Source organism: Oppia nitens, unplaced genomic scaffold (assembly GCF_028296485.1).
Source record: "Oppia nitens isolate AA-2021 unplaced genomic scaffold, nextdenovo-longstitch-racon4-pilon3 scaffold10_pilon_pilon_pilon, whole genome shotgun sequence".
NCBI lineage: Eukaryota > Metazoa > Arthropoda > Arachnida > Sarcoptiformes > Oppiidae > Oppia > Oppia nitens.
In genome coordinates, this window is record NW_026533189.1 from 1,795,606 (window position 1) to 1,809,106 (window position 13,501).

General features: G+C 27.7%; 1 protein-coding gene across 1 annotated transcript in view; it reads right to left on the minus strand.

The window, feature by feature from the left end:
* Positions 1–13,501, minus strand: part of LOC128965296 (teneurin-m-like) — a 39,661-nt gene that overhangs the window by 17,987 nt on the left and 8,173 nt on the right. The window contains exons 2-14 of the mRNA XM_054311954.1: positions 11,534–12,344; positions 10,885–11,104; positions 10,333–10,458; positions 9,060–9,358; positions 8,163–8,274; positions 4,324–4,401; positions 4,223–4,249; positions 3,940–4,134; positions 2,163–2,303; positions 1,288–1,356; positions 920–1,105; positions 607–753; positions 178–226 (exon numbers count right to left, since the gene is read on the minus strand). Coding sequence (XP_054167929.1) covers positions 178–226; positions 607–753; positions 920–1,105; positions 1,288–1,356; positions 2,163–2,303; positions 3,940–4,134; positions 4,223–4,249; positions 4,324–4,401; positions 8,163–8,274; positions 9,060–9,358; positions 10,333–10,458; positions 10,885–11,104; positions 11,534–12,148 — 2,264 coding nt within the window. The 5' untranslated portion in view covers positions 12,149–12,344. The remainder of the gene's footprint in view (positions 1–177; positions 227–606; positions 754–919; positions 1,106–1,287; positions 1,357–2,162; positions 2,304–3,939; positions 4,135–4,222; positions 4,250–4,323; positions 4,402–8,162; positions 8,275–9,059; positions 9,359–10,332; positions 10,459–10,884; positions 11,105–11,533; positions 12,345–13,501) is intronic.

The following is a 13,501-nucleotide window of genomic DNA, read 5'->3' on the forward strand; positions in this document are numbered from 1 at the left end:
CATAAAATAAAATCTAATTATTCAATATATAAATATTGATATATAAGTATATAATTTTGTGAAACTTATTGTCACTAAACACGAAAAACTTAGAGCTCAGGTAGTTATGTGTGTGTGTATTGTATGTATATATATATATGTGTGTGTGTGTGATATAATAGCTCTTATTATGATTACCAGTGATCAGTACTGCAGCACTCGCTGTCCGCACAATCAGATAAACCATCTGTTTTTTCATATGGAAAGGTCCAGTCAGGTGGTGGGGAACGGGAGAGCATTAAGTGAGACAATGAAAAATAGAGAGAAAAATGTATACATATATTATATAGATTTATATATAACATTAATCATATAGTAATTAATTTAATGAATATAATTTAATATATGAATATGTATATATATAATATATTATATGGTAAGTAAAAATTAATGATAAATATAAATTCATTAATATGACAATTATATTGGAGGGGGAGTATAATGTAATCGATGTGAGTCTAAAAATTTATAAACAGGTATGTCGTGGTAGTGAATAATATATGTAAATGAGTGATAATATATCTTATTTATTAGTTAACGACATGTTATCGATTGGACGATACAAACCATTATCGTTGTCAATATCGTCGGCACAGTTGGTCTCTTGTGGTGCCGAACAGTCTCGACCGCCCCAACCCTCTTTGCAACGGCACATCCATTCGTCATTGCGTTGTACACACTGGCCATGACTTGAGCATCCTTTGGGACAGCCGTCTACACCAAAAACCATAAGTTATATAAATGGTCAGCAAAAACATGAAAAATGCATTTAACTTATTTGATGGGTATTTCCTCATCAAATATATTGCTTTTCCGGTCAAAGCAATTGTCAAAATTACATTTAATGAAAGAAAAAAAGAGAGAGTGAGCTCATACATACCTAATGTACAGTGTTTTCCCATCCAGCCCTGTATGCATATACAGGTGCCATTATGGCACTGGCCGTGCTCCAGACACCGGTGATCGCATGTTTGCTCATCGCATCGGGAGCCGTGCCAACCATTGTCGCAAACACAACGGCCGCCCTCACAGACTCCATGAGCACCGCAATCGAGATTACATTTAGCTATTAATTGTGATTTATATATATATTGAAAGCATTATTAGTCATTGTTGTCGATGTGTTAGCCAATTGGCTGGGAGGGCACAGACATTATAATRGTGTTTGGAGGGCATACAAATTGATTGTCACCAAATTAATATGCCTTTTTCTCTCCCTAATATATAACTTATAGATGCTTTACTTACCAATATCACAGTTAATACCAGTAAAGTGAGGAAAGCAGACACACTTGCCAGTGTCCAAATCGTAAACACCTATTTTGTTGGGTCACATACAACAACACATATATGTCAAAATCAATTGCAATGTTAGTTAATAAATGAGTACAACTATGTGTGTGTGTATGTGTTTGATGGGCAAAGAGGAAAAGTTTGGTACAAAAGTATTTCTATGTGTTTGTGTCTATATATTGTTAAAAGAAAAAGCCATAAATATAATGGATGTGCTATTGTTGTTGTGATGTTGTGTTTCACTAATCAAATAATGAGACGAAAAGTATTGCTAAATGAAAATGAATGGCAAATAAAGTTAACAAGTTTTGAGGCCTAACATTGTATTATTACTACAATTTAGTGACTAACTTATACAGTAAATGTATGGCACAAATGTGTGGCCAAAAACGTCAATACTCTCTCTCTCTCTCTCTCTATATATATATATATATATATGAGACAAATATTATCTCATAATAATCAATGAAAGTTTGAAGGAAAATTAGTTATCAATGTGTTKGTAGTAGTGGTGATGGACTGGTAGGCAAGTGATTTTACTGTCAGATAATTGCATTTACAGATTGTTAGATAAAYAAACAGAAAGTAATTCAAAAATTTTAATATTATTCAATATACTATATTTTTACTATACTATACTATATTTATGTATATTATTTTAACGTCAAAAGTGATTAACTTGATGTGCCGTTATCTAAACATTAATATCTTCAATGAGTCACAAATTAAATTGTGTTTATTATTATATTATACCCTCGAACAGGAACTGTTGGATAATGGGAAAAGGGGTTTGGATGGTGTGGTTAGTATGGAATTGATTCAATACATACCGTGTTGCGAGCAATTGGGAAAAAATTGGCTCAACCGTTGGTCAGCATCGGTACAATTGACGCCAGTCCAGCCAACTTTGCACCAGCACTGGCCATCGATACAGGCGCCGTGAGCCGAACATAATGGATCCAAACAGTCCACTAAATTATTTAATATAATTAATAAATTAGACAAAATAATGGGGTAAACAATATTAATAAAATCAATAGTAATGAGATTTAAGGATAAAAAGAAAAACAAAACAAAAGAGTTAATGAATAATAAAAAAGGTTAGCTTTTTCTTAAATCAGACTAATATTGAGTATAAGATCAGAGATCAGTTGGAAATCAGTTTTAGGTTTTCATTCAAMCCAACAGTTCAGTTGGCTTTTCACTGATTTAAGTCTCAGTCTAGGCTTAGATCTCTTGCCTATCTATCAGTCTATCTATCCATCTCTCAGAGATAGCTAACAATAGCTAACAAACACATTGTTTAGTCGACTTTTTTTGCTTAGTTATACTGTTTTRCTGTTATTTGTTTAGTATTTCTTTCTTTTCTTTTTTTATTTATTATTTGTCTTTATTTTTTTCATTTTCTCTTTACTTTTCTTTAGTGTATTGTTTCACAACACTCTTGACGTAAATTAAAAGGTATAACCAAACTAATAATAAAACTAATAATAATAATAATACTATATTATACAATACGTGTATTAGTATTATACTAGATTTGGGAAAAGGGGTTTACAATATATTTGTGAACAAAATCATTAGATTGAAAAAAAGTCTATAAGTTTAATGTCAAATCGATTGGCACAATATTTTTCCCGACGGTATACCCTTTATTTTTAAAAGTCTAACCTCTTACTCTCAAACACATATAAATATAGACTAACTAAACCAATTGATTGTAAATATAAATTGAAAGCAACAAAAAAATTGTGAAAACAAATACTCTAAGTATATATATTGTAGATTAAAAACAAGTAGAAAGAAAAGTAAAGAAAAGTCAAATAAACAATTGTGACACTAAATAATGGCCACAAATTTATAACGATATGTAATAATAGTAAAATAATAGAAAAGACCTATTAAAATGAATTTATGACCTCTAAAAGTAAACAATTATTAGTTTTTTTATCTATTATTTCTTTTATTTCTATCCGGAAATGAAATTAAACCTAAATTTTCTTTCTTTCCTTTTTTTTATTTATAACATCATTTATATTGTAAATAACCGATTGGTTTCTCAAATCCTTTTATATATAGTAATCAAAATTGTTTTTCAATCTACTTGTGATCGACTTATACTACAATGATATTGTTTGCGTGTATTGTACGGTATATASTGTACTGTACTAATGTAGTGTATGTCCACCCAATTGTGGATCAAACTAATCACTGGTGTGTTTGTCAACTAAGCGATCAAATAATCAAATATAATAGAAATCTAAAATATTATCGTGTGATATATCATAGACCTTTTGTTACTAAATATATATAAATATAAATACTATAACAGTATATATATATATATATATATATATATATATAATATCATATAATTCTAAACAAATAAATAATTAATTAAATTGAGACAAATTGAAGACATTATAATGTTATTATTATTATTGCTTTTTTATTCAATGAGAGTGGATATAGTCATGCAATGCAAACATTTGTCTGTATTATCTCAATAACTCTTAATTTATTAACATTTGACATAATGGTGTCATTGATGGCCATAATATTATTATTATTATTAGTTTTTTTGTGTGACCCATATATTTCACGTACCGATGTCGCAGTTGTCGCCCCGAAATCCTGGCAAACAATGGCAAACACCGGACACACACTTTCCGTGACCGTTGCAATCGCTGACCTCGCAATCGGTGGCCCGGATGTTACATTCGGGACCCTTCCATCCCGTCTCACATCGACAGCTGCCCTGAAGATATCGGCCGTGACCTCCGCACAGTACTGGACACACATCTGGGTTTGTTAGCGGCAATAAAAATCAGTGATCAATAGAAATAATCAAATATAATAATTAATGTTTTAAATKGAAATTAATACTTACTGTCGGCACAGTCGTGTCCAATATAGCCTATAAATCAAGGAAATGTCAATTAGTTAGGAAAATAATTAATTATTATTAACAGTTAGAATATATGGACAAACCTGGAAAGCACTGGCATTTGCCGAGATGACAGTTGCCGTGATTGTGACAATTGTTTGGACAGGTAGTCGGCACTTCCTCTGCAATCACACAATAATACAGAAAACATTGACAAATGTAATACAGTATTAATCAAATTGAAAAAAACATAGTTTTAATTTCAAACAAATGATTCATTTAGTTGATGGATATAATATCAATGATTATTATCATCAGTTGGACACGTGTTTTGATGGTTAGAAAACCAGTGGAAGAATGAGTCACATAATAAAAGTTTTACTATTTTTATTGTACTGTAATATTATATACTTTGTTTAATAACACTGTAATTGCAATTCAATGTTATACAGTATTWKTAGTCTTACATTAACTAATGAGTGAAGTCAATGATCCCATCGTTAACGGTATGGCTAACTGTGCGCTGAGGATAATGTTAAGCCAAACTTTTATATGTGTCCAAAACTAATATACTGTAGATATACTCGACTTAACTAATGAACTGTATATTATTTTCAATGGGTMTGGTTTAGGAAAATGTTTGCGATTAAAAATTATAATTACTAACAAAAATAATTAGTAATAGTTATGTTGAGATTATAGAAATAATATTATAATTTATAAATATTGCTAATTGTAAATTTAGTTTTTTCCAAAAGTTTATATTTATAATAAATTTTTTGAACAGTACAGCAAAAATTTATCAGATACAGTATAGAAACAACATATATGTATATGTTTATAAATATTAATAAACAACAAAATATATTACTTATATTTATTGTATAAAAATACATAATACAGAATATTCTGCTATTTATGTAATCTACTGTTATGTGTGCATACACTTCCTGATTGCTAATTAATACATACACATAGAGAAAATCAATTATAATATATTCGGGACATACGGTAATGTTTTGTTACAGGAATTTATTGTAATAGTTAAATATATATATATACTATTTGTGAGAACTTTGATGTTTGAAAATCAAATTATATAAATTTTGTATGAATAATGAATTTCATTTAATTGTTATTACATAGAAAAATGACAAAACCTGTGATACAAAAGTTGCAAAATTATATTTTTAAAAGCAATTAAATTAATTATTTAACATAATATATACAACACATACATATATACGTACATACAGTACTATTCATGTGTATTTGATGTGACATTTATTGTAATGGCATTTTAACTTTATATTACATTTAACTGTTAGTTGTAATGAAAAATAAGTGATTTAATATATCTTATATATCCTAACTGGTAATACAATATATTATAGTAGTATATATTGATATATCAATATATATGGCTTTTAAACTATAATGTTCAACGAACTCATATACACACAGCTTGTAAGTCATATTAAGAGATTGATAGATGAAAAATAAAACTATTTGTTATTAGTAGTTAACATTTGCTGCCAACAACACACTCACACATACTGTATACTATGGTATAGTCACCTAAAAAGTTTGGTCGCAATTAAGAGAAATGGTACGTTTGATTTGGCATATGGTGTGTACTGTATGTGAAACTAAAATGTTAGTCTAAAAGTCCATTAGTAGTGAGAGATAGAGTGTATATAATATACCGTTTGTAGTAATAATAATAATTATTTTTCTCCATATATAACTATAATATAACTACTTTTATCGTAAGTGGCAATAATATATATTTTGACTAATCATAAAACTCTACTATCACTAACTAAAAGTGCAATAAAAGACAACCCTATTTTTAACGGTAGACACGTAACGTGAATATCAATTAGTATATGAATATATATACATACACACACTAAACACATATTACAGTATATACTGTACAACTGTATCGCCACTTTTGGCTAGTAATTTGCATCCATTTCCCCGCATTTCCCCAATGCAATCGATGCTACAAAAGTGTGAGATTAAATGAAATAATATATTTGTATTGTTTTACATTTGAAGTTAAGGCAAGCACTTTGAAAGCAAAATACATTTATTACACTAATAACCTCTCTCTCTYTCTCTCTCTCTCTYTCTCTCTCTCTCTWTCTCTCTCTCTCTCTCTCTCTCTCTCTCTCTCTCTCTCTCTCTCTCTCTCTCTCTCTCTCTCTCTCTCTCTCTCTCTCTCTCTCTCTCTCTCTCTCTCTCTCTTATTGTATTGCATCTAAAGCCTACCATTTTGTCACAATTAATATGTTAAGCGATTTCCATGAATTTAGAAGATAATTATAGCAATTATTCAATCATTTAACAAAATAAAATGTATGTTTTGTGGCAAAAATAGTATACAATTATTTTTGTTGGATAATCTATTGTCGCCAATAATTTGCGGGCACTACTAATACTAACTGATTGGGTGATACATACCATATAATATAAAAAGGGACAGCCATTCAATTATTATGTAGTGGCCAGAAATGGCATGTAATTATTACTTATATGAGGGCCCCTAAAATTATATACATGTTTGTGATAATGTCAACCATTTGAGGGGACGAGTATGTGTCCACCGCTATCAGCATAAAACCAGTTATTTGCTTAACATTACTACACACAATCACATAACAAACAAAGTTGACAACATGTTATAAACAATTTATCATCGCATACATGAGCTCCTGATATACAGTAGTATTTTATATATATATGATTTTACTTACTAATCATAGCACTCTCCCCCACCACAAAAAATATGTGTTACTAGTTTTGTCATAAATATATATATAATTTATAGTTAAGGCAATAAAACAGTGTGTTATGAGATAAAAATGTCAATATATTATTGCAAATCAACTGATATGATGATCGGATGTCACCATAAATTTGAAAATCATTGCCTAATTAGACTTGAAAATTGAAATGTATTGATGAGAGATGTTTTCCAAATACATACATAATGTCATACATATATAGTAAATGATATAATAAATTGATTTTCTAGTGTTTCAATCTATTTTCCCTATTTATAATACTAGTAATTTCATATTAAACACAAATGTAGATTAAGATACCAATTATTTTAAATTACACCAACAAAACAAAAAAGTTAATTTGCACTCATAGACTGCAATTGACATAAGAAACCAATTTGTTTGACATTTAACTATAAAACTAATACTAAAATTTTTGGTAATGTAATACCTAATTGATAGTTTTGTCTAATGATTACTAYAATAGTATCTGTAAATGTCTTTATCAGATTAATCGGCAAATAAATGATTTGTTAGTTATTTGAAAGTAATTAATTGTTATAACAAAAGAAATTAGTGCATAAAATTTAACATTTAATAATATAATTAGTTAATAATATTTTAGTCAAAATCATTAATTTCCAGATAAAATGTTATTTCCAGATAAAATATTTTAAACTAATATAACTTATAATGTACAGTATAATTTATTTTATTTGAAAAATTATTAAATTATTATGTGTGATAAATGATATTTTTTATAAAATTATTTATAATTTTTACTTAGCTATACAACATTTATTTTGATTAGTAACGATAATTATATTTAACTATTTAATAAATATGGAAAATATTCTGTAATTTTGAATTAAATAGGAATTGGTATTTAAAAATCATTTTATGGTAATTACTTTTTGTAATAGTAATTTTTTATGTYAAGTAAATGTAATTGAATGTCACAYATAAATTCAAAATGCATTTTCAATGGTATTAAGGCTATGGAAAAAAGGAAGGTTAGGTTAACACATATACAGTACTATTTTGAGTGTGCATTGAGTTATCGGTTTTGGATAGTTAATGATGATAATGATTAGAAAGTAATATATATATACTATACTAACTAATAATATATATATAGTTAGACAACTTACTGGCTATATTRGCAGTGAATACCAGTGGGACGGTRTCGTCAATATCGTTGATGATGGTTAGATACCAGGCACCGGGCTCAAAATATTGTAACAGCTCCACGTCAGCTGATGGCTATAATGACAAAGTGATTAATGAGAAATTATTTTTTGTTTTGGTTGTCAGGCAATACATTTAATTACTTTATAATTAACTGTTCAATWATAATACTGTATGTAGTGATGAGTAAATGCAAATATATAATATATTGTAGTTCATATGGTTTTTTATGAAAATATTAATTAACTTTTTGTTTTTTAATTAATATATATTAATATACTAAATAATTTTCAAACTATTTTAAATACTAGTATTTTTATTATTATGTATAATAAAAAGTATTTTTAGAATATTATCTATTGTATTTACCTATAAGTATTTTACAYTATGATATAGTCATATATATTTGTCTAAAAATACAGTATATCTACTTTGTATATAATATAATATTTTATAAAATATTTATCTCAACTCTCCAGAAACTACTTATGAATATTTATTATCGTTATTATTATTATTATTATTATTATTATTATTATTATTATTATTATTATTATTATTATTATTATTATTATTATTATTATTATTGTTATTATTATATATTATGCAAACACACAAAACATGAATATTCTTATAGAGAGTTGAGAAAGTAGTAGATTAAAGAAGATATAAATAACAATCAATAGTCATATCTCTTATGTTTCATGACATCAACAACAAAAAACATTGGCAACAAAGTTATTACAGTATACTTGAAATATTTATATATATATGTAGTATTAAATTAKMATTTTTTGTTGYTGTTTTGTGTTTGTGTCTGCATTTACTTTGCAGTACAGTTAATAATWTTTTTTGCATACCTGTGCATCGCGTTTGTACAGCTTTTGWGACTTGTCTTGACTGATCACCTCWAGCATATGGTATGCTGTGAGAGATGGTGGTTCATTTTTGCGGCCCAATAGTGCCAATCGGGCGGTCGTCGGTATTGTAAATATGAATCGCAAAAACACAGCGTCCGGTTGATTAAAGACCAAACTGTATGACTCGTGTGCATCCAATGTGATGGTCAGTGGACCCAAACCGAGCTTCAATTCGGTAAACTCTATCGGATCCCGTGGTATAAGTTTTAGACATTGGTTTGGCTGTTGTGATGGTGTGACTGTCAAATAATTTTAATTAAAAACAAATTATACATAAAACCATTAGACAGAATATTCTTTAGTTAATTTTATAAATTCTACCTAATCTTTACAGATGAGACATAAATGTAAATTTAAACTAATGATTTGCAATTTTCTTTTTTATAAGTTTTTTAAATTAAAATTTTTATTTATATTTTAATTTTGTATTAAAAAAATTACATTACTTATAAGCTACTAAACGAATAACTATTTATTGTGTATATATGGCTATATATGGATATATAAATTGATTATATATTTCAGGATTAAATTGAAAATACTTTTATTTTTGTTTTTTTTCACTCTCTTTGAAGAAAAGTTTAATTCTACACTTCTATAAAAGTGTAGATTTTTGTCATTTATTATATTTTTTTAGATTTTATTTTTTTTAAAAAAGTTAACTAAAAGTAAAAGTATTTTTTATATAAAGTAAGAATTTGGTAAAAAAATGAGAGAGAAGTTTATTACACTTATTTTATATATTAAACTATAGTTAACGAGAATAATAATGAAAAAAATAATAATATTTTTTTTAGTAAAAAAGTATTGAACCGTAAAAAGTTTTAAAAACCTAATACAACTACTTATTGGACTAATATTATTGTGTTGTTRTTRTTATTATTATTGTTGTCTAATAATTTTACGCTGTCTTTCACTTGTCTAACAGTTATTAAGAATTAATAAAATTATTGTTCATTGAAAATAATAAGCGACAAAAAACGTAAGTATTTTAGTTAGTTTTTAACATCAAAAAAATAAAACGGAAAAAATTGTATTACAATTTATAAACACAATACTAAAGAGGATTTCTATTTTTCAAAGACAATCATAAAAGTATAATTATATTATCGTTTTTATTTTGAGTTTTTTTTTAATATTATTATTTGTGATACTTTTATACTAATAATAATTTTAGTTTTCCGTCAAAAAACATAATACAGTAATGYATTACCTATTGTAGTGCCGATAGACTCGCTGCCGGCAATGGATGCACCTATAGATGCTGACGACTCCATGTCCTCCATCACAATACAGGGAACTTTGGAGCTCTCGGGAGGGATTATTAATGAATTCATTGCTAAAAAATTAGATATATATCAGTAATTAACATAGAGTTCAATGAGAAGAAATTAGATTAAAATTTATGTCTCGCTAATTAATGTGTAGAAAAAAATATTTTTTTATAAAAAGCATTAGATTAATGAATATGAAATAAAGAATATTCTGTAAATTACTACAAAAATAATGAACTAAACATTACATTAATAAAAATAAGAGAAAGAGATTAAGAATTTCCAATCAAAATCATTAATTAGATGTTTAATGAATAATACAATRAAAAAAWAGAAAAGAAAAATAAAAACAAAAATAAAATATAATTAGAAAATGTTTTGAAAGAATTTGTGCGAAAATAATTGGTGTATAAATTCATTAAATAGTTTTCTTGTTTATTATTATTATTGTATTTTTYATTTATTAAAAAATAATTTGTTATCAGACTAACCGCACATAAGGTATGTGACGACAGCGAATAGTACTAAGCAGGCAATGGTCAGTATGATTGTGGAGAACCTCCACGAGCACCGATGGGAACAGGTTTTGTCTAAATTGAATCTTTCGTTGGCAAAGGCTATCAATGCCTGAGGACCGTGTCGTGAGCCGGACTGTTGAGGCGGACACAGTGTCGGTGGCGCACCGTTACCCGAACAGCTGTATTGCATTAACTGGTTTGTAAAGATAATAATAATAGCGACAAAAACAATGTTAATAATAAACTATAAGAAATTATTATTATTATTATTATTATCAGTGAATAGACTTTTATATTAATAGAGACATTATTAGGATTTTGATGTTTTCTCTGCTAATAATAATACCGTAGACTTCTGGTTATTAGTACTGTATGTGTTATACAATATATAGTAATATCATATGAAGTTTATGATAGTTTAGTATAACTATTAGTTATGATAACACGTTTGCCACTAAATCGTTGATAATATACTTCATATAATAGTTAACTCCTTATCATTAATAAAAGGGTTATTACTACTAAAGATATAATATATATATTATATAATACTAATAATAAACATAATTAATAGAATTTATGGGAAAAGTTATTTAATGATAAACTAGAAAACAATTCATACCTGAGAGGGCTGTATGTTATTGGGCAATGGTATCATTGGACCKGTAGTACCAGTAGATGCTGTGTTTTGTGGTTCACTAACTTTGGGAAATGGATTCGTATAGATGTGTGAATTAGACTTAAGTGTATTGGTATTGTTGACCGTCACTCGAGTCGATTTGGACACCAATACCGATGAGTCGACCCGCGGCTCAATACGCGGCTCTTCGTATTGATGTTGTAAGGAATAGTCATACGTCGGTCGCTTCTGGTAGCCATACATACCCCTATCGGAACCGGCACTATAATGGCCGCCACCAGTATCTGACCCGTTATGTAGACTAGTGTTGGCAATTATGGGYGACTGTTTGTATGACGGTATGCGTGACGCGGGCTCGTCCTCATTGTCCGACGAACTATAATGACCTCCACCGACAACACCGCCACCACCACCAGTGCCAATGTTGTGAAGACCAGTGGTGCCGATGATGGGCGACGGCTTATATGACTGTATGTGATGGTCGTACTCATTATCCGATGAACTGTAATCTCTCCACTCTTTGCTCCGCTGTCTTCTCAGCCGTGAACTAGTCTGGAGCTGTCCTCCTATCTGTCCCTTACGGCTCAATGAGTTCATTTATGCGCTCCCGGAGTGTCAGTGAACCGATACTTGTGAGATGATCTCTGAGCCACTGATGTGTTGTTTGAAGTGCTTCATCAAAGTTATTGCTTTTGCGGAGAGATCTCTTTCCTCTGAGTCACGTGTTGTTTGCCGTTTACCCCTATGTTTGCCTAACTTTATGTATGTTTGCCGACGAGGAAATGGACGCACACTATAAATAGATAAATAGATAGATTGATATAAATATAAAATTATAATATAAATATAAGTTTTAATGAATAGCCAGACATAACAATTGAAAACTAGTTGTTGGTATGAAAAACACTGTGAATTAAATTTATATAAAAGTTATATAACAACTAATAGTTTCTAAATTAAACAAAATATATTCAATGTGTTTGTATGTTTAGTGACATACAGTTTCCTATTGTATGGTATATTTATATAGTATTCTCTCTCTCTCTCTCTCTCTCTCTCTCTCTCTCTCTGTGTGTGTGTGTGTGTGTGTGTGTGTGTGCATTGATTTATGTCCATCCAATCAATCCAATCCTTTAGGGCTCTTATATTATGTGTTTTGTGTAAATATTGTATAAAACGTTGAAAATTTACGACAAATTTCTCTCAAACACAACATTAACGGAACTTACAATATATGTGTTTACAATTTATCACATAATAATTGTTTAAATTGAGAATCAGTTTTAAAATATAAATATATGAACTGAAAAAAGTTTTTTTTGCTTCAAAATGTTGCTTATCTTCATTTACAACAAAATATTCATTAATCAAATTTTGTGATTAAAATATTTTAATGGTTCTAACGTTAATTGCTATTTCAAAATCTAATTTCTACATTAAATAAATTTTCAATTAGTTTAATGAAAAGTTTATGTAAATTATAGAGCAATCTTTTTATAATATAAAAATAATTTTTTGATAATTTATTAATAAATTTTTAAGTTAAATTAATATTGTAATTTTCAATTATGACAAAAAATTCCAAAAATCTAACTTAATTTATTACTTAATTAAATTGCAAACTWTAAACTTAAAATAAAATAGGATAAAAATTTAAGATCATTTATCATTATTTATTAACAAATACTATAAATTCATTACAAAAGTGCAAATATTATTTTATTTATTTTWCGTAAACATAAATATTTAATCTTATATTACTTATAGTAATATAAAATAAAYATTATATTAAATATTAAATGTATTCATTTTTGTTTTATATTATATTATTTTGTTTATACAATAATTTAACAGCTTTAAGCTTATCAAAAAAATATATTATATAATTATTTTAATATTTGTTATTAATTAATAAATAAATTATTTATTTAAATAAAGTTATAAATATTT